Consider the following 27437-nt stretch of genomic DNA (forward strand, 5'->3'; position numbering starts at 1 on the left):
CTCTGATGAAGTGACTAATTCTAGCTAATTTCACTTTCCTCTCATGTCATTTTTTTTGTCCATATCTGTCTTTTCTAGTTGTCTTCAGCCAATTCGCCTTCTTCCAGACCGCTCTGAATGACATTGTGGAGGTTTATGATGGGGCAACGCAGCATTCCCGTGTTCTTAGCTCCTTGTCTGGAGCTCACACAGGTACTTAAACACAAACATGCATTATCAGACGCCTGCATGCAGACACATTTTGTGTAGCCTCTGTGTTTCAGTAAAAACATCAGGGAGGTGGAAAACAGAAGCAATTTAAATGGAACTGCAGGTAGGCAGAAAGCGATTCACACATGCTTGTGTAGCTTTTATTTCATATTCAGACCTAGCTTGTAACAAATCAGCAAATTTGATTTGACTATTTGATCTTCCAGACAATATTTTTTGACACGACAGGAGACTAAATAAAATGTTGTCTTGGCCTTATGCCTTTCATAAGCATCCAGTTAAACTTGGAGAGAAATTGCTGACACAGGCAGAGCTGCCATGGCTGCAGGTGGGCTCCAGTGAGCTGTAAAACAATCCAGCAGTGACAACAACAACTTAAAGAGTCACAGGGATAACACATCAGCAGACAGGCTCAAGAAGACTTGCATGCATACACACGTGAATTGGTATTGCACAAACACATGTCTCACACACACACACACACACACACACACACACACACACACACACACATACATATATATACACGCAAACACTAGGTTTAAGCCAGGGAAATGGTTTTCTGTCTCCCATCCTCAAGAAAACCAACTGTGCATTTTTAGCATGAAACAAAGACAACTACTAAAAGCTGCATTAACATTACCAGCTATTATAAATAATGAATTTCAAACTGGAAGCATCGGTATTAAGTTAATATTGCCTCAACTGTTCAGCTTGCAGCTGTTTATTCATCACTGGAACAGCTGAATAAATCCTGACCAAAATTGCTGCCACTGCATGCGGTAATTACCTCAAATAAGCAGACAAACAATGGCCACATGCCTTAACAAATTGTTGTAATACCTTTATTTTTTATTATATCATTAAAAACAATTTCATATAATTAAACAAATATTACCGAATGACAACAAAAAACATGCGATCATACCATTTTGTGATTAATGTTTCACAGTTAAAGCTTCGGTTACGGTGCGAAATCCCATGAAAAGCCATGAAATATTCATTTGAAATATCACAAGAAAACACTTAACCAATCTTGTGAGAAACATCTTATTAACTACTCTATTTCCCAACCCAATGCTGTGACCCCAAACCATTTCCAAAATCTACTCATTGCCATAATGTACTTTGATCTCATGAGCCCTCCTTTCCAAAAAGATGTACAACAGAGGTACAGCACAGATGCACACAGATAAGAAGTGAAAAGAGCAGTTACTGTATGTGAGAAGATGGAGACAAAAAAAAGGATAACAGTTGAAAGGTGAAAAGTGAGAAGGTGAAGGAGAAGGAATGATTTGTGTTGCAGCAGTGTTGTAAAATTGCGGATGCATGGGTGTGATAAATGCCACAGCTGTGTTGACGGGCTACAAAAGAAATAGCTCAAGTAGTGGGAGGTTCAACGTTTGAAGAGCGTGCGAGTGAAAAGGTGTGTGAGTTTAGGGCAGCTCTCCATCTCAGCCTGCCCTAGCCCTGTGGCTTGACAAAAGCAAAATGATTACTTTGGTTTGTGTCCAGGGCAGCCTCAGAAAATCCAGTTTACAGCTCAATAAACAGGACGCTATATTAACTGCGGACTCCTGGCGGCAGGTTCACAGAGCTCTCTAACCAGGCATGGCAGAGCAGAGCTGACACAATTTGGCAAGGGAAGAGAGACTTTTTGCCCACACAGACAGTGATGCTGAAGAACTAGTAAATGTGGGCATAACTGGCATGAATTAGGCATAATCCAGAAGTGTGTACCTGTACTGTCTCCTATACAGATTCGTTGAAGCTCACAAATTGACTGACATACTGTATCTGCAAACTTATAAATCAAGGAATTCACCCATGTAGTCTAAATGTACAAGCTGTCATTATGTGCAGTAAATACATTGTCGGGTAATGAGCATTTTAGTGGTTTGTGGGATATTATTTGTCATGCGGTGTAAGTTACATGAGCCAAAATACAAGGCAATGTGCTGTGATTACGCTAACCTTGAAAAGCACATGACATTAAACCAGTCCCGAGTACAGTATGTTTTCATTACTGTCACGCGTTGTGAGGCAAATCACTCTTTTTGAAAAGAAAAGGCAATGATTTTGAATTATCGGAGGCTGTAGCGACAAACAGAGTAAAGTGAGAGAAAAGGGGAGAGTGGAATTAAATGAATGATAAAAGGTTGGAATTAGAAAAGAAAAGGAGACAGCGTGTTGGAAGGAGGGACAAAAGGACTGGATCAAGAAATCAAGGAGACTTATCAAAATGCTAATTTTTGAATTGATTAAAAAAAAAAAAAAAAAAAATGTCACTCTCTTGGCCATCAGCGGTGACAAGGGAATCCATTTTTATTCAGCTATATTCAAGTTTGACCACTTTTATCATTAATGCTACTTTTGTGTCAGTGCAAGCACGCTGTTGAATAAATGCAAAACATGAATTCATAAAATGTAAAATTCACTTCCTGTAGTCCCCGCTGGGCTAACTCTGTTTTTAACTCTAAACCCGTTTGAATTGTGGTTTAACAGCTTGAGTGTTAATCTCTGGCATTGTTCCCCATGACTGTTGTGTCTGAATCAGTGCACACCAACAACTGCCACTGAATTTTGACTATTGACTTCCAGCCAAAGTCATATCTGTCCTTGTGAGTCTTTCATATTGCCAGCATAGAGGATCTTTTTAAGGGCAAAGCGGTTTGGAGCTGGAGAGTGGCCAGAGGGGTTGATAAGTTACATGCTGACACATGTTTGATCTGTCTGGATGAATACCTGCGCCGCACAGCAAATTATGAAACACTGTCACCATGACAGCACGCAGCAAGGGCTTCCTCTAATAAACTACCCAGCATGCCTTGGGGATCCTACAGTGGAACTTGAACAGTCTGGTGATGACGCATGAAGAAACTGTACCATTGGAGCTATCTCAGGACACTGCACTTAAAGGCGCAGAAATATTCACATAGAAAAAATGTGAGCAAAAACATGCATGCACAGGAGAGACTCACTGACACACACATACACACACACAGACACACAAATGTAGCCTCTGGGGTTAAGCACGTCTGCCTCCCACTACAATGTGACAGCAAGCAGACGCAGAGTAATGAGATCCACTGCAGAGAGCCAGTCAGCAGCACACTGAGAGAAAGACAGAGAGGCAGAGACAGAGATGCTCACACTTTATATCATGTTCTGTGTCAGTCAACAAATAGTTTTCCACCACAGTAGATACACCATGTGGGTTTTTCTTGTGTTTAATTACACTGCTACACTAAGCTGATGAGGATAGCAGGAGATCATATCACCAATTTCAGTGATAAGATATTCGTTTTCTGAGGATTTTATCTGCAGTGAGACATTTTAAATTTTGGCACTGATAAATGTTCTTGGAGAAATAATGCTAAAGCAGCCCCAAGAGGTACTGAGCTCCTAAATTTCTGAATAAATTGTCTAGTAGTTTATGTATATAGCATCTTGCAGAGAAAACCTCACTTTTCAGTTGAAAAATAAATTTCACCCACAGACCAAACAAAACACTAACGAAAAGCCCGTCTGCTCAAATAGATTCTCAGATGCCATTTAAAGCTCAATTCACACCCGACTGGTCGAAAGTCTGTTGGCTGTTCCTCAACCTGGCAGCTACAACAACAAAAGCTCAATCACCTTTTGGTCTTTAATTATGACAGATGGAAAGCCACTAAGCCGTGGTCAGGTGACCTTACATTCCTGCCTGTGCAGTGTGCCATTAAGACTTCCTGAATGTAAGCAGGAGCTTGATTGTGGAGAGCCTTACGCAGCAAGTGATAAATCCAACCTTGAATTTGATTCTGTATTTCACACACAGCCAGTGAAGTAAAACCAAGAGGGGAAGGGTGGTGGGGGGTGGGGTGGGGGGTCTGATCTCTGCAGCTGGTTCTACAGCACTCAGGGGTGTCACTGCACCAATTTAACCCAGCTGCAGACTCTCCAGTAATTATTTGTTAATTGGGAATGTGAGCAACAGTTGGGGCTGAGAGTTACAATGGTGCAGCCATGACATGACAAAGAAATTAACTGTAAATTAGAAGTATATCTGAGCTGGGAAAAACAAGAACAGGACAGTGAGTTGACAAAATGTTCGAGGCTCATGTGGTGATCAAAAGTAACTTCTGAGCTCCCAGAACATGTCGTTTTATGGGCAGACTGCAGTCAGACGCGATGATATCAGTGCCAGTAATCAGGACTCCCATTTAGTCGCAATGTAGCTGAAGGAAATTGTTGGCTATCCGATAAGCATCGCAGATAAGCGCAGTCCTGTATGACCGTAAAATATTAGGCTAATCTTAATAACCACCATGCATTTGCATATCGTGATATGCTCATGATGCCTTATAAGCATGTTATATTTTCATCACAGTCGGTCCTTCTGTCTGTCTGCTTCACTGAAATCAGATATCTACACTCTTTATTTATTTATTTATTTGCACTTTCCTGCAATGCATCACACAAGGAGAGGTTCTAAATGTATTCTCAGAGATATCTGCAGTTTGTCATGTTTCACACAGTCATTAGCTATTAGTCCTCTTACTTTGAATTTTCATGCTGCTTGAGTCCCTAAAATAGTCACTAACATTCACACCTAAATTCTTTTGTTCTAGACCGATGAGGAGAATGTTTGTTAGTTAACTGCATGTGTTTAGATGTTAATTAGGTATCAAGTAAGAGTCGTCTGTACCCACACAAATATAAACCAAAGGCAGCACTTAAATGTTAAAAACATTACAAACTATGCCTTTAACTTTTCCCTACCTCAGGTGAGTCGTTGCCGTTAGCAACCTCCAACCAAGTCCTGATCCGCTTCACCTCCAAAGGTCAATCCAGCTCTAGAGGATTCCACCTGGTCTACCAGGGTAAGTTTGTAACACACCGGCACACACACCCACACACACACAAATCCTGGAGTCCCTCTGTTCTAACAGCCCCAGTTCCTCTCCATAATAGATGACTTGCTGAGTGATTTCGCAAGGATTCACCTTCAGCCACTGTTTCAGCTGTGACTTACTTGTGTTTGTGTGTGCGCGTGTGTGTGTGTGTGTCGGCATGTCGGCAGAAGTGTGTGATCTGGAGCATTAACTCAGTAGAAGTATGGCGGTGTGTTGAAAAGGTTGTGCTTAAACTCCCCGTTTCATCTAGTCCCCTTAGAGGGACTTATCTCTTGAATTGTTATTTTTTCTTAAACAATGCAGTGTACCAGAAATGGCATTTGCTGCAGATATCCACAGGCAACGGCAGCTCTGGAGGAAATTTAATGAATAAATAATTCATTTTTGCATTTTATTGTAAGTAAGCTGAAAGAACCACGAGGCAAAGAAAAAACTGAATATCATATTTTGTTTTATCTATTAGGGACACACTGATCATACTGACACTGATAAAGTAGTGAGATTTATACAAGTTCCCACACAAAATTAAGTAGAAAGCTCTTTTTCAAGCTTTCAACATAGATAAATGTTACAGGTAATGACTCAAAATCAGAACACTCTCTCTCTCTCTCTCTCTCTCTCTCTCTCTCTCTCTCTCTCTCTCTCTCTCTCTCCCCCTCTCTCTCTCTCTCTCTCTGTTTTTCCAAAGCTGTGCCACGGACCAGTGCCACCCAGTGCAGCTCAGTCCCCGAGCCCCGAAATGGCCGCCGGATGGGCAACAACTTTGCTGTTGGCGCAGTGATCCGCTTTGAGTGCAGCCCAGGATACATGCTGGAGGGATCAAGTGCCATTGAATGTTTAACCGTTCCCAATGCCTTGGCACAATGGAACAGCTCCATACCCAGCTGTATAGGTGGGGCATGAACACTCAAACACAGACACACTCGCACTCATTTTAAGCATTCACCAGTCAGTGTGGTTGTTTTTGTTTGTTTCTTTTTTTTTCTTCCTTTGTTAGTTTCTTCATTAGTATCTTTGTTCTTTTCTTTCTCTACTTTGTTTCCTGCCATGTCTTGTGTCTCTGGCTCTCTCTCACTCGATAACTCGAGTGTCAAACTCTTGTTAGTCTGACACAGATGTGGGCTGCCAGCCAGTGCCTGTAGCAACATAGTGAGATTTAGCCATGCAGCACACAGGTAACAGGCACTGCTGAGGGTCACATATACACACACACACACACACACACACACATGTATCTACAGAGATACACTCACACACACAAGATACAGCTGTAGCAGATGCTCCTACACTGTTACCAGATGTGTAAATGTGCAGAACAAGCTGGGGAGACAGTGTTTGAAGATAATTTGTGTGTCCAATGTGTGTGTGTGCGTGCGTGCGTGCGTGCGTGCGTGCGCTTTGATGGCCAGGTGGAACAGACTTGGTGTGTATTTCAGGAGCGTATTAGCATTTTGGTTGTGATTTAATGATTTAGGTTTAGTGAAAGATGTATCAAGGTACTGCTGACACAACTCATGTCTTTTCAACTCTCGGCTTTTATCCTGCAGTTCCATGTGGAGGAAATCTGACCCATCGAACAGGCACCATCTTGTCTCCCGGCTTTCCTGAGCCGTACCTCAACAGCTTGAACTGTGTGTGGAAGATCACTGTTCCCGAGGGATCAGGAATCCAGGTTTGCATAACAGAGTTTTCTTCCTGGCATCAGCATACGTCCTGGGTGACAGCTTTGTCATAATCAAGATGTGTTAAAATTAGTGAAATCCCTTAGTCAATCATAGGCATTTTTCAGCTGTGATTCAGCTCTGTTAACAACAAAGTATAAATTCATTACATCCCCTAACCCACCCCAAACCCAATCCTACTTTCTCCAATCCACACACAACCCAAAGAAGCAGCACACTGTGCGCACACTGTCCAGGAAATGTCAGCAGTGTCATGATATATCAAAGTAGACTTAGCTGCATGCAATATAATAAAATAGATTTAGATTTAGAATTTAAATACTGTTTTATCTGCCTGCTGTCAGCTTGTTAGTTTATCAGATAAGATTCTCCATTAATGAAAATTCTGCAACTGAGCTCCAGTGACCTATTTGTTCACTTTAAACATATGGACTAATCCCTTTTTAAAACTGTCTCTGGTCAGACTGTTAAATGAGTTAACAGATTTTATTTATCTTTAGCCTCTAGCCATTACAGCTCTGCGTGGTCTTGGGAACAAGCTCCTGTGTGGTGATATGTTTTCAGCTTACCAAGGGTACCAATTAACAGAGCTAGCCACTTTATATCAAAGTATAGCATTTACAGTTCTCTGGGTACAGGAGAGCAGCTAAATGATTCTATAGCCTTTACAGAGGCTCAGAATTTAATTTGGCAGATCACTATACCAGAAACTTAAAACCAGAAATAAATTTGTAGAATTTTCTCTTCAATTACTTTACTTTTCTTTCTTGGGAGTTAATTCAGTTTGCATATTCCTATTCTGTGATGCATGTGTGATGGAACTCCACCAGGAACCTGAGTGAGGTCCCCGTGGATCTGCCTGATGGAAAGTTTTTTAGGCTTATGCTTCAGCCTCTGTGGCTAATGACCTCAGTGCCGTCCCTCAGCTATTAGCTCCTCCATCTCAGCTGACTGTCCTTGCAGGTCAAATACCCAAGATAGCCCGCAGGCACGCTTAGCATGCTGCACAACACACTAACATTGCAATAGCTTGGAGGTGAAATAGAGGAATAAAAACTGAGATCTGACTGTACGCACACTCTCTGAAACGCAAAAGGCATGACAGTCAAATGTATAAATAATAAATGGTATGGTTCGGTAATGATGAGTTTGTGTTCATGGGCCACACACACGGTCACACACACTTCCTCGCTGAACAACGGGTTACAGCATGTGCTACCAAAATGTGAGGTGTTGACTGTAGAGGGTTTTCCGCTCTTTGTCCATGCTCTCTGCAGATGAATCCTCCTCATCCCTACTATTCCTACTCCACCTCATCTGTTTCACACCTTCATCCCCTTTCTCAGCGTCTTGTCTTTCGCACTGTTGCTCCCCGTCCACTAGCGAGCAAAGACACATTAGTTTGGAGTGTCACGATGCAGAAGAGAACTTAAAGGAGCGAGGTGCCTTGGCGGCACATTTGCCGTGGCCCCCTAATGAAAGATCAATCTGTGATCTGCCTCGTCTCCCCGGGATGTGCCAGAGCCCCTACCGCCCCTTTAATTGGCTCGTATCCGATCTATTACCATCGGAGGCAGAAGGAGAGGGCCAAGCAATGGATGTGAGAGGGAACAAAGAGGAATGCTTGGACAAAGTGAAAGAATGAACATAAAGTACTGAAGAAGTGGGTGAATTGTATCTAAACACAAAGACCAAAGATATAGTAGATGGCACAGGTTCACATATTCATTTTTACATATTAGAGGTAAGCCTACTCTACCACTTCCCTTGGCCAGCATTCAACAGCAAAATAAGTTTTAAGCTTTACCATATAGACAACCTTTGTGAGAATCCAGATTGCTATTCTTGGATGATGTGGCATCTTTTTTCTCAACAGTGGAGACTGTTAGAATAATTCTGAGCCTGCCTCTACTTGAAGAATATTCAACATTCTCTGCAGCTGTCTCACAGTTTTTTTCATTTCAAATCGAATGCCCAACACTTGAACATAGCCTTTTAAGAGAGCATTCAAACTAAGAAAAGAAAGCAAGACATTTATTTTGAAATGACTTGTGTTTTGTTCCCCTGAGAATTCTCAACTGCTGTTGCTGTTTTTCGAAATCCTTCATGGCTTTGATCAATTAATCTATCACCCTTTGTGTACTTTAAACTATATAAGAGAAAGAAAAATGTTTATATAGTTATCTTAGCCTTTCTAGAAACTGTTAACTATCTTTGTTCCTGTAAAACACTGAACAAATGCGAGGAAAAGATTGAAGATTTTTGACTTTGCATATAGAAATATCTTTGTCATGATGGGGCTGTTGTAACATTTGAACAAGAAGTTAGCTGTGTCAGGGCCTAGACTACTGCTACTCTAAATGTGAGAGTAATTACTGGTAAAATGGCCAAACTTTTAGTCCTTCATTCTCCCTTTTTCACATATACCTTTTCTGTTGCCTTCTCCCACCCATTAATCTTCTACTTAACTTTTGATTTCCCTACACATACACATTCTTAGCCCTACTCTCTAAATCCCATCCGTCTTTCTGTTTCTGTACTGATGTTTCCATTTTTTTCCTACTTGTCACTAATTATGTTCCTCCTCCATCCCCTCTTTTGGTCTGTCTCTTCCCTTTCTCAGATCCAGGTAATCAGCTTTGTCACAGAGCAGAACTGGGACTCGCTGGAGGTGTTCGACGGAGGAGACAACACTGACACCATGCTTGGCAGCTTCTCAGGTACTGCCAAATATGTGTTTGTGTGTGTGTGTGTGTGTGTGTGTGTGTGTGTGTGTGTGTACACATTTATTTTCATCCATGTTTTCATGTTAATTTTAAATGTAAAACAGTTTATACCTAAAAGCATAGTCCAGGCAACCTAATAGCCTAATGACTTCTAAGAGTAGCATCTAGAACATGGAGCATGTTCTATTTGCTCACCAGCACGTACAGTATTGAAATTGGGGGCCTTATTTGGCACAGTTGGCATTGTAACAGTGCTAAATTAAATTCAGAGTACATAAAGCCAGCTGGTGTAGACATGGGAAAGTTTCAAAATTCCAATCTGTTTGAACATCCCCTGACAAACTCTTGGTGCATTTCCACAAAGGTTAGCCTTTTCTGTGTGGAGTTGTAGTGAATGTTTGTTTACAGTAGCTGCGTTACTCCAGTCATAGTGAGGATACAGCAGCAGGGAATTCTCCTTTTGTTTATGCTTGGAACCAGACCAAACGTAAATGTTAGATGTACCCTGAAGTAAAGAGATGAAAGAGAAATGCCAGGCTCACAAATTTGAATTATTAAACCATCAATTTTAGGTCATATCTGTAAAACGTGATTTTATTGAGTGATCATGATTTTATTTTTATTTTTTTCTTCATTTTATTGGAAAGATTTTCTTTTTTTAATATTAGCTGAATACATACCCACAAACTGGAATAAACTATTTTCTTTGCTGTTTGTGCTTCTTAAAAGCAAGAAGGTCATACTATGTTGCATCTGCCTCCCTAAATATCCTAGTGCAGCTACACACAGTCATTCATGTATACATCTTTTCTGCATGCATGCACACACACAGACGCACACGCACTATTAAATCGCCAAATGCAGCAAAGAACAGTACCTTATGCAGTTAGTTATGGTTGGCCTATGTAGGAGATAGCATTGCCAAACTCCTCTATTAATCTTCTCCCCAAGGCACCACGGTTCCAGCACTCCTCAACAGCACCTCCAACCAACTCTACCTTCACTTTTTCTCTGACATTAGTGTGTCTGCAGCTGGATTCAGGTTGGAATACAAAAGTAAGTGAAATTACAGTTCTTACTACCTCATGTAAATACCAACCAAGGACAAGTATTACATCAAATATCAGCACATTTTCTGTGAAGATATACTCGTCTTGTTCCTCCCCACATTTTGCATTGTACTTTCTCATATTAATTCTGTCCTTTATGTTTCTGTATTATCATTAAATAGCCTTCCCTTTTTCTCTGTCCCTTTCATCTTTTCTATTTATTCATTTCTCCCCTCAGCTGTGTCTCTGACCAACTGCCCAGAGCCTGTGGTTCCAATGAATGGCATCAAAGTTGGCGAGCGTCTCCAGATGAATAATGTGGTGTCTTTCCACTGTGAACCTGGATATACTCTACAGGTAACACCTACCGCCTTCAGACAAGGTTCAGCATTAAATGCCCATAAAACCTCATTGATCCTTCTCTGGCCTTTGCCAGTGTCACTCCTGTCAGATTTCATTGTTGTCAGTTATCTCCTGAAGCAGTGGTCATATTTTACGGTAGGGGATCAAGCAAAATGTTGGAGATGAGACTGTGGTATCGTGGATGGACTGCATAGTGGAAGTAGAAGTTCCTTTTAGAAGTTAAGTTAAAAGTTATCCTTCATTTTTCAGCCTCAATGAACTTTATGCTCTGATTATGTTAATGTGATTAAATCAGTGTAAACACATTTGCAATAACATTTGGAGTACTCTGACTTTGGCTTTAATAGACACCAGACAGGGAATGTATGCACCTTATTTGCATCCTTTCACCTGTGAACAAGTTATGCATGTGCTGAGCTCAGTGGTTTAGGAAAATTGTCTGTGCGGTTTTATAGATTAGAGGATGATTGTTATGATTCATCTCTGTCATCCAGCCTGGATGTTATGATGCATGACAGTGTTCCCCCTTAATTTCATCAAATTGGATAGGTATCTAGACAGGTATCCTCCATATGTTGGTTATAATTTATAGGATGATGTGGTGCTGGTTTTGCTATAAACTAAGAATTCTGCTCAGCCTCCCAAGTTCGACTGTATTCTGCACGTCCTCCAGTGCTTCCACAGTCATCATCAGCAGACAGATGGTGACATCTGTGGAGCACATTGGATGCAGCAGTTCACACAAATTCTACTTGAAAGTTCTCTCTCCACTCTGCACAACACAAGTCAGGACTGTGTGTTCCCATCACTTCTCACTCCCTGTCCTCATCTAGAAATGCCAGGTTTGGTTTTTGTCACTCACCTCTTTTCACACCAGGTTTACTACATTTTTAATTGTCATAGATAGTTGTCCAATTGCTATGATGACATGGTTTTATAAAATGTGATAGTGGTAGGGAAAGAAGCAAGTTTTAGCAGAAAAAGGTTTGGGGGAATGATCTCAATTTTGTGCTGATGTCTTAATAATGACAATAATTACTGAAAGGAGCTATCTGCAAGTTTTGCTATTGCTACATAGCCAACATTAGCATTAACAGCTATTTACTTACCTGTCCTGCCAGGAGCTTCAGTCATCGCTGTGTTTATAATACGCCCTCTGAGCAGCGCTACTTCTTCGGGGTAGACTGAACACAATGGTTACTCGATATCGGAAAGTGACAAGATGGGGACAGCGGGGGGAGCTAGCTGGTTAGCATGCTGACTTCAGTAGAAGGAAAGCAGTGATAGAAATAGAAGCAAAATAAGGTTTGCTTTTCCACCGCTGAAGACAGCTCTTGATGAGTAAAGGAATGACGTTTGATGCTGAACTCGCAACATTTCTTCTAGACTGGTAAGCAAACAGCTGTTAATGCTAACGATCGCTATGTAGCAATAGCAAAACTTACAACTAGCTCCTTTAACACGTGAATTTTGTTATTATAGGTAGGCATCTGAGTCCTGACCTGAGCTCCATCAGAATTTTTTAACACCATTGGCTCTGGATAATCAAATAATATTGTCTAGTGTTACAGGAAGTTTGAAGTTATGCTGCTAAAATGTAATCATGTAAATGACCTGGACATTTCTTTTCTCACACTCACAGTATTTGCAGTAGAGGCATTATCAGGGAGAAGTATTTGCACATTTTGTTGCACAATAGGTTAGATTAGTCATATTATGGAAACACATACACAGCTTCGCTTTCCAGTTTCTTTCCTCATATTTTGTTATACATAAGTGTCTTGTTGTTTTTAGCCTTACCTACTAGAAATTCTATTATTATAAATTGGTCTGACCTAAATTAATTAGATAGGTAGGATAAAGAGGAAATTAAACTATCATCCTTCAATTTGGGAAATATCTAATCATTATCAACCATTGCAGCAGCCATCTTTGATGGGGAGACAAGTGAAAGAGTGCTTTCTAATAGTTCAAAAGTTCTATGTTCCATGAACTAGTTTTTTAATCAGTTTTTTTTCATCTTTATGGCAAGTTAGTCTGAAAAGTTAACTCCAGAACTCTCAGAAAAATGCCTGTTGTATTGCTTATTTGAGCAGATCAACAAGAAATGTGAACTGCTCTGTAATCTTTCCCTCTGTGTCTCCCTCTGTATGATCATCTTAATGTGCCTGTGATGCTGCCTCTCTGTTGTTCTCTGTCACTTCAGATGGATTTAGTCATTTAGTCGCCACATGAAGTCATGTAGAGACAGGCAGCAGGTTCAAATAATTGGAGGAACAGATGAGTGACAGTGGGGAGAAGAAATAAATTCATCGCCTGCTCTTTCTTGCACTTTTGTCTTTGTGTCTGTGTGTCTGCACACGCTGTTGTGTGGATGCTCCTCACAGGGGAACTCGCACATCACCTGTATGCCTGGAACCGTTAGACGATGGAACTACCCACCTCCTCTCTGCATAGGTAAAAATACCTTCTTCTTTATTTTCTTCACTCCTATTTCAGTTCTACTTTCTGACTATTTCTCTTTAGGGACTCTTTAACTTGGTTATCACACCAGCAAATCTTTCCAAATGTTATACAGAGCCTTTCAGGCCAAGGTCTCAATGTGCAGCCTTGTAGTGTTTGACATTGTTGTCATCAGCAGTCTGAATGAAAGCAAAAGTGGGTTGCCAAGTTAGTACATACTATAGGTGACAAAGATATGTTTTACTTATCCAACACCGCCTCACGGCTGACATACAGAAACACTATGCCAGAGATAACCCAGCTCTTAAATGGAAATGAGGAAAATAGGTGATATAAACAAAAAAGGAAAATTATATTTCACATGTTTGTGTTTTTATTTGAGTCTAGGAGAGCGATGGCGCTTTTGAAATGAATTTCTGCCTTGAGGGGCTGAGAGGTTCCTTCTCCAGTTTTGTACATTGAGTCCTCCTGCTTGTGTGAGCGCCTTGACAAACGGGTTCCACTTATTGGAACAACCTACAACTGCCTAATTAGTTCCATCTCAGACTGTGATTGGTTGAAGTCGAGGGAAGATTCATCGTGTTCACAGGCATCAGCAGTTTCCTGATTACCTCAGGCTTTTTTCTGCTGCTACAGGATAACATTTAACCCCTCACTTATTCCTTACAGAAACACGATGGTACATCACTCGGATTTTCTCTATATCGTTTCTCCTTCCTCTGACATATATAGGCTGTTTGTCCCATTTATTTCTTAATCTCCTTCCCTCTGTTTGCTTGTTTTTTTCCCCTTGCAGTACCTCTGTCTTTCTCTTTTCCTTGAGTCAGCTAATTCTTTTACCATGAGTTTCAGCATCCTTTCATCTTTTTAATTTTGGTGTCAGGATCTCTCACTCTTTTCATCTGTCTTGATCCCATCTCCTCTTTCCCTCAGTAATTCCATACCTCTTTTTTTTTTTTTTTCAGTGGAGCTCTTCACTAGTTCTTGTGCGTCTTCGTCCTGGATTTCAGTCAAAGAAACATTTATCCATCAGTGGTTAAAGATGAAAGGCAAAAGATGAAGAGCAGCAAAAGACATAGTATATTGAACCTTGATATATCTCAAGTGGTAAAAGAGGAGCTCCAAAGTTCTTAAATAGTGAGATAAATTGTCCCTTTTGATGAGATGCTGTCTCTTTTTATGACAATTTATGAAATTGTATATATTTTATTTTTACAATTTTTGTTGTTTTTTTTTTTTACATTGAATTCAGTACATTCTTAAAACACTATTTTCTTTTTGCAATAAAAAATGGATTAGAGCACATCAGCTGCATATAAGATCATACACCTTACCTTTAAGCAATGCAAACCCACATAAAACATTGTAAAGTAAAGGGTTTGCTTTTTTTTTGTCCAATTTCAATTTTAACTAAAAAAAAAAATGGACTAGCTGACATACAATGCTATTTTGTCTCAGATAAAATCATCAAATATTTTCTACATGCACTGTAGTTGCTTCAGCCGCCCACTACAACAAAGAACTGCAGTAAGACATATTTGTAATGTTATTTTAATCTGGGAGAATCACTGTTTGCAGATGCTAAAGAAACGCTTTGTTTACCCTCTGCCAGCTCAATGTGGTGGAATCCGGGAGGAGATGGAGGGCATGATTCTCAGTCCTGGTTTCCCTGGCAACTACCCTAGCAACAGTGACTGCACCTGGAGAATCTACCTGCCAGTTGGTTACGGTGAATATCATGAGAGGCTCTTACAAGCATGCCACACTTTGGCATTTCCACACTCAAGAACCTTTAATTATACAACTTGTAGGGCTGGATTGTGGAATGACAATGTTTATAGTTGTCGATATATCTGGCTGAAATTCATTTAATTCTGAGACCCTGTGAAAAAGGTATGGGTAAGAAAAGCATGGCATTTCTTTTTCAATTTCATTTCCTCTTTTTTCCCAGGAGCCCACATTCAGTTCCTCAACTTCTCCACGGAGGCCAACCATGATTTCCTTGAGATACGCAATGGGCCCCTTGACACAAGCGCAGTGATTGGCCGATTCAGCGGCCAGGATATTCCCTCCTCCCTTCTCACCACCTCCCATGAAACCACAGTATATTTCCATAGTGACCACTCACAGAACAAACCAGGCTTCAGGTTTGAGTACCAGGGTAAGAATCCAGACATGACGATGTGTATGAAAGTGTACTCAAAGCTCCTTGTAAAAGATTCAGAAGATAGGAACAGGAAATTATGACCAGCCTTTCGATTGTCTCTGACAAAAATAGACTCTGGTAATATACATTTATAAAAGTGAGCATAATCACCAAGACTAAATTTTGCTAATTGCAGAGCTGAGCCAGTATCAGTAGTGTGAGTTATTTTCTTCTGCAAAGGATATTCAAACTAGTAATTACTTTAGTGCAACTGGAGCTTTTTGGCTGCTTCGACCCATCTTTGCTGTCACTGAATTATGGTTGTGTAGCAGCACACTGAATATAACTGTAATGTTATTTTCCTGAATTGACACAATCACTATAAGAATCAATGTCACAGAAACTAATTATGTCTTGTAAAAGCATAATGACATTTCATAATCTCTGGGAGTGTTACCTTGCTTTCTTCATGTTAACTTGTGTATCATAAGTGTCACTTCACTGTGAGGTGTATGCATGTAAAGGCATAACATTACTGAATTAGCCTTGGAACTGACTGTCAGAATAATCAGCCCACACAGCCAGTAAATTCCCCGGATCTATAAATCTCTGTATATAAAACTGTTGATCACCTAAAAGATTTCTTCGCCATGTGCCAATAAACAGCTTCACTGCATATCCACATGGCTGCAAGGAATAAATTGCCCTTGTCTCCAAATGCAACAGGCACACAAAGTTTGTATTTTGTGATTCAACAAACGAGCCGGCAAATCGAAAGGTAGCATTGTGCATTTACATAATTATGTGTACATTAGCATATAAATCAAGCATTATATTTGCAAATACCCCCCTTTTGCAGTATTTGCATGAGTTATCTCCCACAAAGGGAAGCTGTGATCCATAGAAATCAATTTCTTTAGTTATATTTATATCCTGGTTTTTCAAGGCTTGCAGCCTGCTCTGCTTTTGTCTCCAAGAAGGAAAAAAAAAAAAGAATTATTTACCCACACTACTTCTGATGACTGCCTCATACTCCTCCGGCACAAGTCAAACCTGCCCCTGGCATTTTTTTCTTTCCTCTGATAACTCCGGTTTAAGAAGGAGGAGGAGGAGGAGGAGGAGGAGGAGGAGTGGGAGGTTGAGGAGAAAGAACAACAAAAAGATGAGGAAGGGGAATTAAAGAGAGAAAGTAAAAATAGAAGACACTGCACTGCTGTTGTCTGAAAGCAGAGGATTCACATATTGAGGATAATCAATGGTGGTTGTGTGAATTGATTGGAAGCTTCAGGAGGCAACAAAGGATCTGGAATGGTTGTGTGGTCAGCATCTGTAGGTGGCCTCAGTGATCATCACACCAATAGGCACTTAGTAATTCAGTCATTTCCCTGATGTTCTCTGTTGGCATGTTTACAAAGAGACACAGACATTTACAAAAGTACTGAATGTTCATCTCAACTATTGTACCATCTCACTGTTCTGTATGACTGTTTAGCTTTAATTTAATAGTTGATCTAATTGCTCTGTCCTTCCAGCATATGAGCTACAGGAGTGCCCTGATCCCGAGCCTTTCCGCTACGGAGTGGTGGTGGGTGCTGGCTTCAATGTGGGCCAGTCTATCTCTTTTGAGTGTCTGCCTGGTTATCAGCTAATGGGACATTCCATCCTCACCTGTGAGCATGGCACAACCCGCAACTGGGATCACCCTTTCCCTCGCTGCGAAGGTAAGAGATGCAAGATTTGTCTTATCATATCCAAATAATGTGCAGAATTTTTACACATTTATGGATCTAAATAATCTAAATACTTCCAAACAAGTGGCCGACTAAACAGCCCCACCAACACAGAACTAAACTAATAACGTGATAACTTCCTGTTTAGAAGGCAGTGAGCTATTACATTGTTAGTACAAAGTGCGGCCATGGAGATAATGATTATCTATTATGAATAATGCAATTAAAGTGAATTATCATCCCCCATTAATAAAGCAAAGTACTCCTCAATGAAAATCAATGTAGTGCTAAAGAGGAATGGAGACAAATAAAAGATGAATAAAAGAGGGCCTAAATTGAAAAGAAAAGTAATGGGTGCTCTTTCTTTCGCCGTGTCCTTGACCCACATTCTCACGCTCTAGCTGTCGATTATTCAATAAGGCAGGCAAAATTACAGAGGGAGGTGATGGCCGTGACACTGGGACTTTGAATGGGTGAGCAGGGAGATAAGTGGGAGTGAGAGACGGAGCAACAGAGTGAAAAGGCAGAGGGAGCAGGAGCAGAGTTTATTCTGTCAGAGTTATTTTCCTTTGTATTATCGCCAGAGACCTGCTAGAATGTTACACCTGTGTGTGTAATGTCATGTGTGTGCATGCTCATGTGGATTTGTGGGTGTGTACAGACACATGCATATATGCAAATTATATAAAATACTGTACATGAAGGGAATATTAATGATATTGCAGTGTCCTATATCCCAGTAGCATGCTCACAAGCTTCTGCAGTTTTGTACAGTTTATTTCTATAATCATATATGCAATTGCAATGTAGCCTCCTGCTGCACTGATGCAATACATAGCACTTATACAGTATTTAATATATCATATATGTCAGTCTAATTGTATATAGAGTATTTGAACACTGCCTTACCCTGCTTGACATTGTTTAATGCAAGCTAATACATATATTCACTAATAATTACCACTTTGTCTGCATGTGTGTGTACTCATGTGTCTTCTTTTACATAAACAACCATTAACCAGTGTTTCTGTGCTGTATGTGAGTATGCACATGTGTGTGTTTGCTGGGCAAAATGACCAGGAGAAGGTGGCCTGATGTCTCTGACTGTGAGTGTAATTGAATTGGCTTTAATGCTGTGACCTGGTGTGAGGAAGTGATACAGCAGGAGATGAAGTGATAGGAGGTGCTTCAGTCTTAATGGGATAAATATTGGGGGTGTAAAGATTCTGAAATCAAGACTGAAACTACAACTCAGACATCCACACCCCCCAACCCAACCTGCTGCCACCAATGCAGATGCAGCCTGTTTAGCCCTCACAATTATTAATTTTACAATTATCACTAAAACACATGGAAATTAACCAAATGGACCAAATAATTCCAAATGTTGTTTTTTACTTTACAGATATGTCCATGCACGCACACATTTACAAAAACATACATCACTGTCTTTGCTAGCAAAGTAAATATATTGATTTTCTGTTTCTTTTTCTCTCATCTCCTCTCAGCTAATTCATATCAAGTGTTACATGGCAGCAAACCATGTTGTAACACCTTTACTTGACCCAGTATAGCTCAGTACAACCTGCTCTTCAGTCTCTCTGTCAGTCCAGTATTTGCCTATGGTATTTGCATAGATTTCCCCTGAGGGGGATGAGAGACATTGATTTTTGTTACCATGCCTCCACTTACCTGCTTAGCTTGGCGTTATAATCACACCGCATTGTGTCTATGAAATACATTACATTCTCTCTGCTTCTTTTTTTGTTTCTATGCTGTTTCAACTTGTCTTTGTACTTTGCAGTCTCGTCTCCTGTATATTTATATAACTTATATAACAGTTTGTAAAGAAACACAATTATGTGATAAATTGTGTCACATTGATCACTTGAGAATCATTACCCTTTTCAGTTTCTTGTTTCTATGAAAAAGTAAAGGCTGCCAGTTGTGACAGTGTTTCCACAGAAAAAATTGGCCATATTTCCTGCCTTATTTTACCCAATTTTCTGTGACTATAGTAACAACCAACATCCAAACACAATCTGTTTTCTCTTTTGTATTTAAAAACAATTCCAACTCCTTTCCAACTTTTCTGTTCCCACCTAACCCTTCAAGCAAACACACTCCTTTGCACATAATGCTTAAGTAGCTTACCAGTCGATGGCATCACCCAGAGGTGCAACTCCATGGAGTGTCCAGGGTTTAATCAATCGGTCTGATCGATAGCTCATTTAACCTGGTGAGGCAGCAGCAGAGGGGCCACTCAACCACAGGGCTAAAGCAAGCATCTGTATTACATGAACACACACACAACCTGAGTGAGAAATACAGGGATAAAACATGCAGTCTCTGCTTTGGGAATGATCTTATACACATAGGCGTCCAAGGGTGTGCTGTTAAGCTGAATACCCTGTCTGGTTTGCTTGAGATGCCTGCACTACTGCGATTACCACTCCCTCCTGATTTTCCCTGCTTCACCACTGTGAATAAGGGGTTTCTCTAAGGGCACCAGCGGGAGTGTTAGGCTTGGTAATCGTTAAGTTGGTGAGAACCTCCTGAATTTCTGAGGAATGTTTGAAATATAGTTACGACTTCTATGCATGCAGATTTGAGGCTGGGTGTAGGGATGTGTGCCTCTGGTTGAGTGTGTGTTTTACTATATTTATGTTGATGTGCAAGATTTTTTTTTTTTTTTTTTTAACTCAGGACATCAGGCATGTGAGGTCCCAGCATTGTCAGTTTTGACATAGACATGCTGTTCTAACCTTTCCTGTCACTCAAACACACACACACAGGTTTACACACTCATGCATATCCACTGCTTATAGACGTAACACATACTGTAAATATACACACACACACCTCAAAAGCCCAGACCACACTAATCCCTCGCCTCATCTCTGCACTCTCTCTCTTCACCCCCAATGGGAAAGGGTTGAGGCCTTATCTTAGCAAAACACTCTATCCAAGTCCCCACTTGCTAACAGGCTTTACTGGCTAATCTTTAGCTCAGACAAGCGCCTGGGCACTAGACGAAGAGTGAAGGAGAGGGGGAAAAAGACACTGAGAAGGGAAGTAGAAGAAGTGGGGGATGAAAATCCCCTTTTTCCACCAATTGCAGCTGCATTATGCATCTGTCCTGTTGTATTCCCAGCCCCGCTGATATATTTACACTGCCTCTCTCTCTCCCTCTCCCTCTCCCTCCCTTCCTCCCTCCCTCAGTGCCTTGTGGTGGGAACATTACGTCAGACAATGGGACCATCTTCTCCCCAGCTTACCCAGAAGAGTACCCCAGTTCAGCTGACTGCTCCTGGCTGATCACCGTGGCTCCTGGCTTCGGCATTAAACTCAACTTCACCCTGCTTCAGGTTCATGGGCCGCATGACTTTATCACTGTCTGGTAAGAAATTGCTGCTCCCAGGGGCTGAAGATATGTGGAAATTCCTTTTATGAAATGCTGGATATATTTAGTACCTTCATTTTTGTTTGTGTGGGTAAAGGGAAATGATATTTTAACCAGTATTCTAGTAACAGCCAAACTTAAATCTCAAGGCCATCTCAACCAAATGTTGAGCTTTGTATTTGTGTGTCATTGAAATGTTTCCATTTTTATTAATATATTTGCAATTCAACTTTCTCGTTATCGTCACCTCTGTAATGCCTTATCTTTCAAGACCTTGTCACCTGCTCCTGCTTTTTAAACCTGTAATGCCTCCAGCTCTTTTTCCCATATCAGCCTCCATTGTGTTGCTTCACAAAACTGAGTCAGAGTCCAGTTAGCTAATCTCTAATTCCCCTGCCCCCCTTCTCTTGTTTCATTCACTGTCCTTTATGTGACTCTGCAGCTTGTTTTAACAAGTACAGTACACCCCCTCCCTCGCTTAAATATGTGTGTGGGAGAAAACAGGGAGACAGAGAGGGTTTGTGTGTGTGCTCTTATGTGTGCATTAGGACAATTATATAGTGATGACTATTGAGTGGTAAAGCTTCCTTTCATCACCTCCATAATGTATGGCTGAGCCTGACATATGTGCAACCAAAGACAGGATTTTGCATGCATGATGGCTGCCAGTCCCAGTTGATCCCAAGACAAGCTCCAAAGGTCCCAGCTCTCAGTGAGACCGGAGATCTGACTGCCAGCCAACCTGGCAACTTGACGACCACAAGTGCACATGGCATGAGGTGACATGGACTGTATGTTTTGCAGATGAGGGTGTTTATAGAAATTTGTGTGAAGATTTTTAGTCCATGGAGAGTTTAAGTCACTAACTCGACTTGGCTATTCAGCCAAAATGTCCACTTTCTATCTATTGTGGCTCTTCTGTAAATGGCCTCCACTGTGTTGATCTTTCCCAACAACCTCCTGCAGAGCCAAGATGGGGACTATCATGTTCCCCAGTTTCCAGTTACCACTTCTTTGTATCTATCCACTGAACTACTGAGCCAAGGAAATGGGCCCCGTAATGGCGGCTTGGCCAGAGTGCTGTCAGGCAGCAGTCCCTAGCCAGCCGTTTCCAGAGCTGCTTGTAATCGCCCATGCCCAGTCTGACAGCCAAAGACAGATGGTTTTTAAGCTGAATGGTTGTGGCAGGAATCTGGGAGCTGGCTTAATCGGCCATGCCCACGCCAGGGGACTGCCAAGGCTGGGCCATAGCTTCCAGGGACACTCCCCTTGGATGGCAGTTAGCAGGAACAGCGCAATCCAGACCTGTCATTTCACGCTTATCTGTAATTTTTACCTTATTTCAACATAATCACCCAGAGCAGCCCAGAGTAATTGCTTTGGGTTTGATGAAGTGAAAGCAGCTTGGTTGTACTCTGCTGCTGGAGGCTGCTTGACAATAATCTGGCATGTGGCTTTGTTTGGTTTTCTCACAGATATCCCTCAAAGAGTCTTGAGGTGTTTTATGGTTAGAGACTTTAGCAGAGGGTGCTGACAGAAAACCCTTGCAGTTAATTATCATCACTGTGTCCCCGGTGTATTGTTATTTTCAAAGATATAGTTGACTTGTGACCTTTTTCCTATAGGGATGGTCCACAGGAGACGGCCAGGAAACTGGGGGTGTTTACTGATGGAGAGCCCAATGATCCACCCAGCAGCACATCCAATCAGGTGCTGATACGTTTCCGTAGTAACACAGAGAAGGGTGGACTGTTCCGTATCAGCTATCAAGGTATGTAAATGATCTTTCTTGATCCTTATTTCTACCTGATATTTCGCATATATTCTGTTTGACTCTTTTCATTTCTTTGATGCTCTCAATAAAGCGTACAGACTGCAGCACTGCCTGCCGCCCCCCATCATTCCTAATGCAGAGATCCTGATGGCAAGCAAAGAGTTTAAAATTGGTAGGTGGAAACGCTGTCACAGAAAGGCACATTCACACACACAGACGCACACACAATCACTGCCGTCTATGCTCTGCTGACTTTTTTGTATTAGACGCTGGTCCCATGCTGACTCGTGGAATTGTAGCATTCTGAAGAGTTAATCCCAACTGTCAATTCACCTTCTGACAGGTTACATTGCCCCAGATTGACTGACTACACATCCCATAAGTCTGTGGTACTGAATGCAGACTGGCCCCAAGCTACATCACCCACGGAGCTTTGAGGCAGCAGTATAAATGAATGGTTCTGACAAAATAATCAGAAAGCCAAAGGGATTTGGGGCAGGTGCTCTCATTCTCCCCTGTAGAAGACAATGGAGATTAATTCTCCTTATCTGTTTATTTGCATACCTCCTTGACTCATTATTATTCAGAGACACAAAGGCGACGACACTGACATAGTGTTTCATCTATAGGATTCCCAGTGGGGATTTATTATGGTACTTTTCTCCACTGTTAACTTTTTCTTTCACTGAGACACACAATGGATCATGATTAGTTCTGCAGACATTTTGGCTCGTTGCCCCCATCTCTGATTTGTCATTGACTGTACCCCCTCCTCCTTCATCTCTCTCTTCAGGTGATATAGTGCGCTACCGGTGTCTTCCAGGCTACCAGTTGAGTGGAAACAGCATCCTGACCTGCCGGCTTGGGACACACTTGGAGTTTGAGGGGCCTCCGCCCTCATGTGATGGTGAGTGAATGCTTGAGGCTTTTGAACTTGAAAAGGTATCCAGGAGGGCCTTGATCACACTTGCACAGTAACACCTTCACACCTGCTGACTGCTCAGTACAACCCCAGTTTGATTTGCTGGCCACTGGGCAGCTCCACATGAGGGCTAGGGAGATAAGGGCCTTGCTCGAAGCACCTCAGTGGTGGTAATGAGGGAAAGGTAAAGCAGTGTTCTGTCACTTTTCCCACCCATATTTATTCTGCCGTTCCAGGCATCGAACCTGAAACCTTCCAGCCATAAGCTCTTCCTTTTCACACTTTCATACCTCTTTCTCCCCGAGCTCCATTTAGTATATTCTTCTCTACCTGCTTTATCTTTTTTTATTGTCTCACTAAAATGGAAAATGTATGGTTCTGAAATATCTCAAATAATATAGATAAAATCCTCTGCAATAGATAGATGAATACTTAATGAATACTGTGGTGTTTGAATATGGTAAAAAACAAATACTTATATGTGATGAAAAACTAAAGCCAGAAAACAAGCAGTAAGCAAATATGTGTCATGAAAAAAATAATGTGAATTTGTTTAGCTTCTTTCATTTAAAGAATATAACTCTTTTCCCTGCTCTCCCTACTATACTTTTTAAATTTGATCAGCACTATCAGCTCCATTGCTACAAACATATATGGTAGAAAAAATAAGTCATAATGTAAAGTTAATGTGAACAAAGCATAATTCTTAAAGTGCTCAGAATTCTTGCTCATCAGATCTCTCATGACATTTAAAACTTGCTTACCGTTTTAAGCATTATTTTCACATTCAGAAAAAATATCACTTGTTACTTGACCTGATTTATACGTGGTCTTTACTCAGACTCCAGTGAAGTCCAGTTAGACTCAAACAGTCAGGGCAACATGATGGTGCAGCATCACATTCCTCCATCATAACCCTGTGGATTTCTATCATCTCTTTTGCTGAATATTTTCCATGGACCTTTTGCACCTGTAGTCACACAGTTAGCTTTGTGAAAACAGCAACTACTTTTCCTCTAAGCTGCACATTACAGCACATCGCATTGAATAAATGTGATTGTTTGCAGAAAAAGCCTCTTGAGATGCATCATCTCAGTTTTCAGGAGGGCCCGATGAGTCATTATGTTTCACAAATATATCACAACACAGGTGAAGCACTGCCTTCATCTGTTTATTTTCAACAGGGTTATAGGTAGTCAGTATCATTTTTGCTCTAATCATAGACTCATGCACTAGTTGCAGTTGTGCTTTATTTGTGGCTCCCGTGGGTCCTCTTTCTGCCTATAGTCATGAAGCAGCAGCCACATATCAGTTCGGCAGCACTTTCTATCTCTGTGGATGATACTTGGCTCCCATGAGGCTGAGGGTGGCTGCTGTGGTGCTCTCTACATGCCGAAATATCATCCTCCCAGAGGACTCAATAAGTGCTGTGTCCCCAACACATCATTATAATACAGTATGTTGTGTGCAATACTTTTCCCCTGGGCCAGAAAGTGGGTCCATAGATGGGTGTCTGTTTCTTTCTGTTTCAAAATATCATAAAAACATGTATCTTTCATTATTTTTGCTCTCTTTTCTAAAATGCTCGTCTTATTTTCTTTTCCTCCATCTCGCTTTGTCATTTTGTCCTGCACTCTGTTTGTGGGTTGTGTGGTGGATCTGAAAGAGTTGGCAAAGTTTGGTAAATGCAGCTAATTTAGAGTGCTAAATAGGAAAAATATGCAAATACTCTCAGCATGAGGTGAAAAAGGAGCAGAAAAAAAAAAAAGTTAGGCAACAGAAAGAGAGCAATGAAAGGTGAAGAGGATCTATGTATAGGCTAATAATGCAGACGTGGAACAAAGTACCCAGGACACCCAGAGAGAGGCAGAGCAGAGGAGACTGAGGGTGTTGAAATTCAAGTCAGAAAAGAACAATGAGAAAGAGAAATCGTGTGTGTGTGTGTGTGTGTGTGTGTGTGTGTGTGTGTGTGTGTGTGTGTGTGTGTGTGTGTGTGTGTGTGTGTAAGTATTTGTCCTGCCTCTTGCCTGCCCCCGCCTCCCCTCTCAGGTGTACCTACAGACAATTGCACCTGAAAGCGTCCACTGACATTGCCTTATAATTGCATTTTAAAAATATCATGCTTTGTGCACAGTTGAGCCTTGCTAAGCCAAAGAAATCTGTGTGCCATATTTAAAATCTAAGTGGAAGTCGGTGACAGTTGAATGCTTTTTCTTGCAGTTTGCCATGCATTTCAGTTTTGAATGTGCACTAAGGCTCATGGCTTCTGTGCCCTGTTAATTGTTCCCCTCATGCTGAGAGACACAATATACTGGGGACAAACAGTTCCAGCAGACTCCATCTATCTGCAAACCTGTCACTTTTCCTGCATAGACACAGACCAAGGTGATGGAGAGGAGAACCTCAGACAACAAAAGCTGAAGGATGCAGGAGCTGAGTGAGAGGGAGCTGAGAGTAGGAACAAACTGATGTTAGTGTGAATGAAGAGGAGAAGATTGGACGGGGAGAGAAGAGGGTCAAAGACATACAGATCGGTAGAAAACATTTTGGGATTTCTGTGAAAAAGAAGGATTCTTGGGAAAAAAAATGTTAAAAAAAATCTATATGGAAAAGATGGAGAGACTGCTAATTGAGCAGAAGGATGGTGAGTCAGTGGAAGTAGGACAGGAGTTAAAAAGCAAGGGGAGGAAGAGAGACTGGGAGAGACTTAGTTGGAGGGGGGGGGGTGAAGACAAGACGTGTACAGCTCATTGAAATGCAGGGGACATGCTGGCTGCAGCTGCACCTATCAAATCACCACTTCTTGCTCTGACAAGCACAACCCTCCATGCACATCTAGCTGCCCCCAACCCCACACACATACATATATAGCACAGACATAAAACGCTGGTCAAGCATGTGCCTGGGTAGCACGAAAGTGGATGTTGTCATTGTTTTAGTCTTCCAGAGAGCAGCACTGGAGCCTGGAGCCGGTTCTGCAGTATTGCTTGCCCCTCAGCGCCAGTATCCTCTCTCATCCTCTGCATTCCCTCCATCTGCACTCACTCGCCACTTCTCTCCCCTCCCCTGGCCCCACTAACGTCAGACTTCTGTTCTTACGTAACACATGTACCCTTTTATTCCCTATTCTCTTTTTTTTTTTTTTTTGTCCTTCTCTGGGGCTGCTTCACAGTGCAGTGTATGCTCATACACTTGAACACACAGGTGTCTATCAACACCCAGATCTTTCTTTGTCTGTGTCTTTCCCTTTCTCCCAAAAGCTGACACACAGGCACAGACATAAAAGCCACCGCCATACACACAGACACACTTTCACTCTTGTTCTGTCTTTATTTAATTCATTCAGTATTTGATTTGCCTTCTATTTGATTAAACAGGGTTGTATTGTACCCACAGTCCTTAACTACATCTGCTGTCTGCTGAGACTAACAGGAGTTCCAGCATCACACACACAAGGCAGTAGCATCAGTACAACGTGTTGCTTGAATTCATTAATAAATCACAATGAGCCCTGATGATCCAAAATCCCTGTGTTTATCCCCTGGACAGATTTCTGGTAAAAACCTGCATAATCACCCATCACATTAGCTTCCCAACTCGGTCCCTTCGCCTCCCTCGCCTCTCTGTCTATCTCTTTCTTTGTTCCCTTGATAATTTTTTTTGCCCTAGCCCCCTTCTTTTAGTCCCACAGAATGATTACAGATGCCCCCTTTTTTTCCTTTTTTTTCTACATCTTTATTGTCATCCCTGACTTCTTAGAGTTGTTAGTTCCTGATCCACGGCAATGCTCATGTTGTGGCCCATCCCCTTCAATCAGCTCGTTATCGCTTCTCAGCTTATGCTAATTAAATACCAACATGAGTAACGGAATCTCAACAGCTCTGCAGCACTACGAACTGAATATATCGAGCTTGATGCACGTGTGCTTCCATACTTGTATGCCGGAGTGCACAAATCCGTGTGTGTGGATGCAGATGTGTGTGCATCTGTGCTCGTCTGCACTGAAGCCTACCACCGCATTTTTTATTGGGAGGCTGTTGCATACCATGAACAATTTATATACAAACAGAA

At 41.4% G+C, this 27437-nt stretch overlaps 1 protein-coding gene across 1 annotated transcript in view; it reads left to right on the forward strand.

The window, feature by feature from the left end:
- The window catches only part of csmd2 (CUB and Sushi multiple domains 2), a 232232-nt gene that overhangs the window by 170577 nt on the left and 34218 nt on the right, over nt 1–27437 (forward strand). The window contains exons 33-47 of the mRNA XM_022747188.1: nt 79–192; nt 4980–5075; nt 5797–6000; nt 6656–6780; nt 9414–9510; nt 10468–10572; nt 10804–10922; nt 13316–13385; nt 15004–15120; nt 15343–15552; nt 17070–17258; nt 20490–20667; nt 22296–22441; nt 22536–22616; nt 23238–23351. Of these exons, the coding sequence (XP_022602909.1) occupies nt 79–192; nt 4980–5075; nt 5797–6000; nt 6656–6780; nt 9414–9510; nt 10468–10572; nt 10804–10922; nt 13316–13385; nt 15004–15120; nt 15343–15552; nt 17070–17258; nt 20490–20667; nt 22296–22441; nt 22536–22616; nt 23238–23351 (1965 nt within the window). The remainder of the gene's footprint in view (nt 1–78; nt 193–4979; nt 5076–5796; nt 6001–6655; nt 6781–9413; nt 9511–10467; nt 10573–10803; nt 10923–13315; nt 13386–15003; nt 15121–15342; nt 15553–17069; nt 17259–20489; nt 20668–22295; nt 22442–22535; nt 22617–23237; nt 23352–27437) is intronic.

The sequence above is a fragment of the Seriola dumerili genome, unplaced genomic scaffold (genome assembly GCF_002260705.1).
Source record: "Seriola dumerili isolate Sdu_G_001 unplaced genomic scaffold, Sdu_1.0 BDQW01000110.1, whole genome shotgun sequence".
In the NCBI taxonomy this organism is placed as follows: domain Eukaryota; kingdom Metazoa; phylum Chordata; class Actinopteri; order Carangiformes; family Carangidae; genus Seriola; species Seriola dumerili.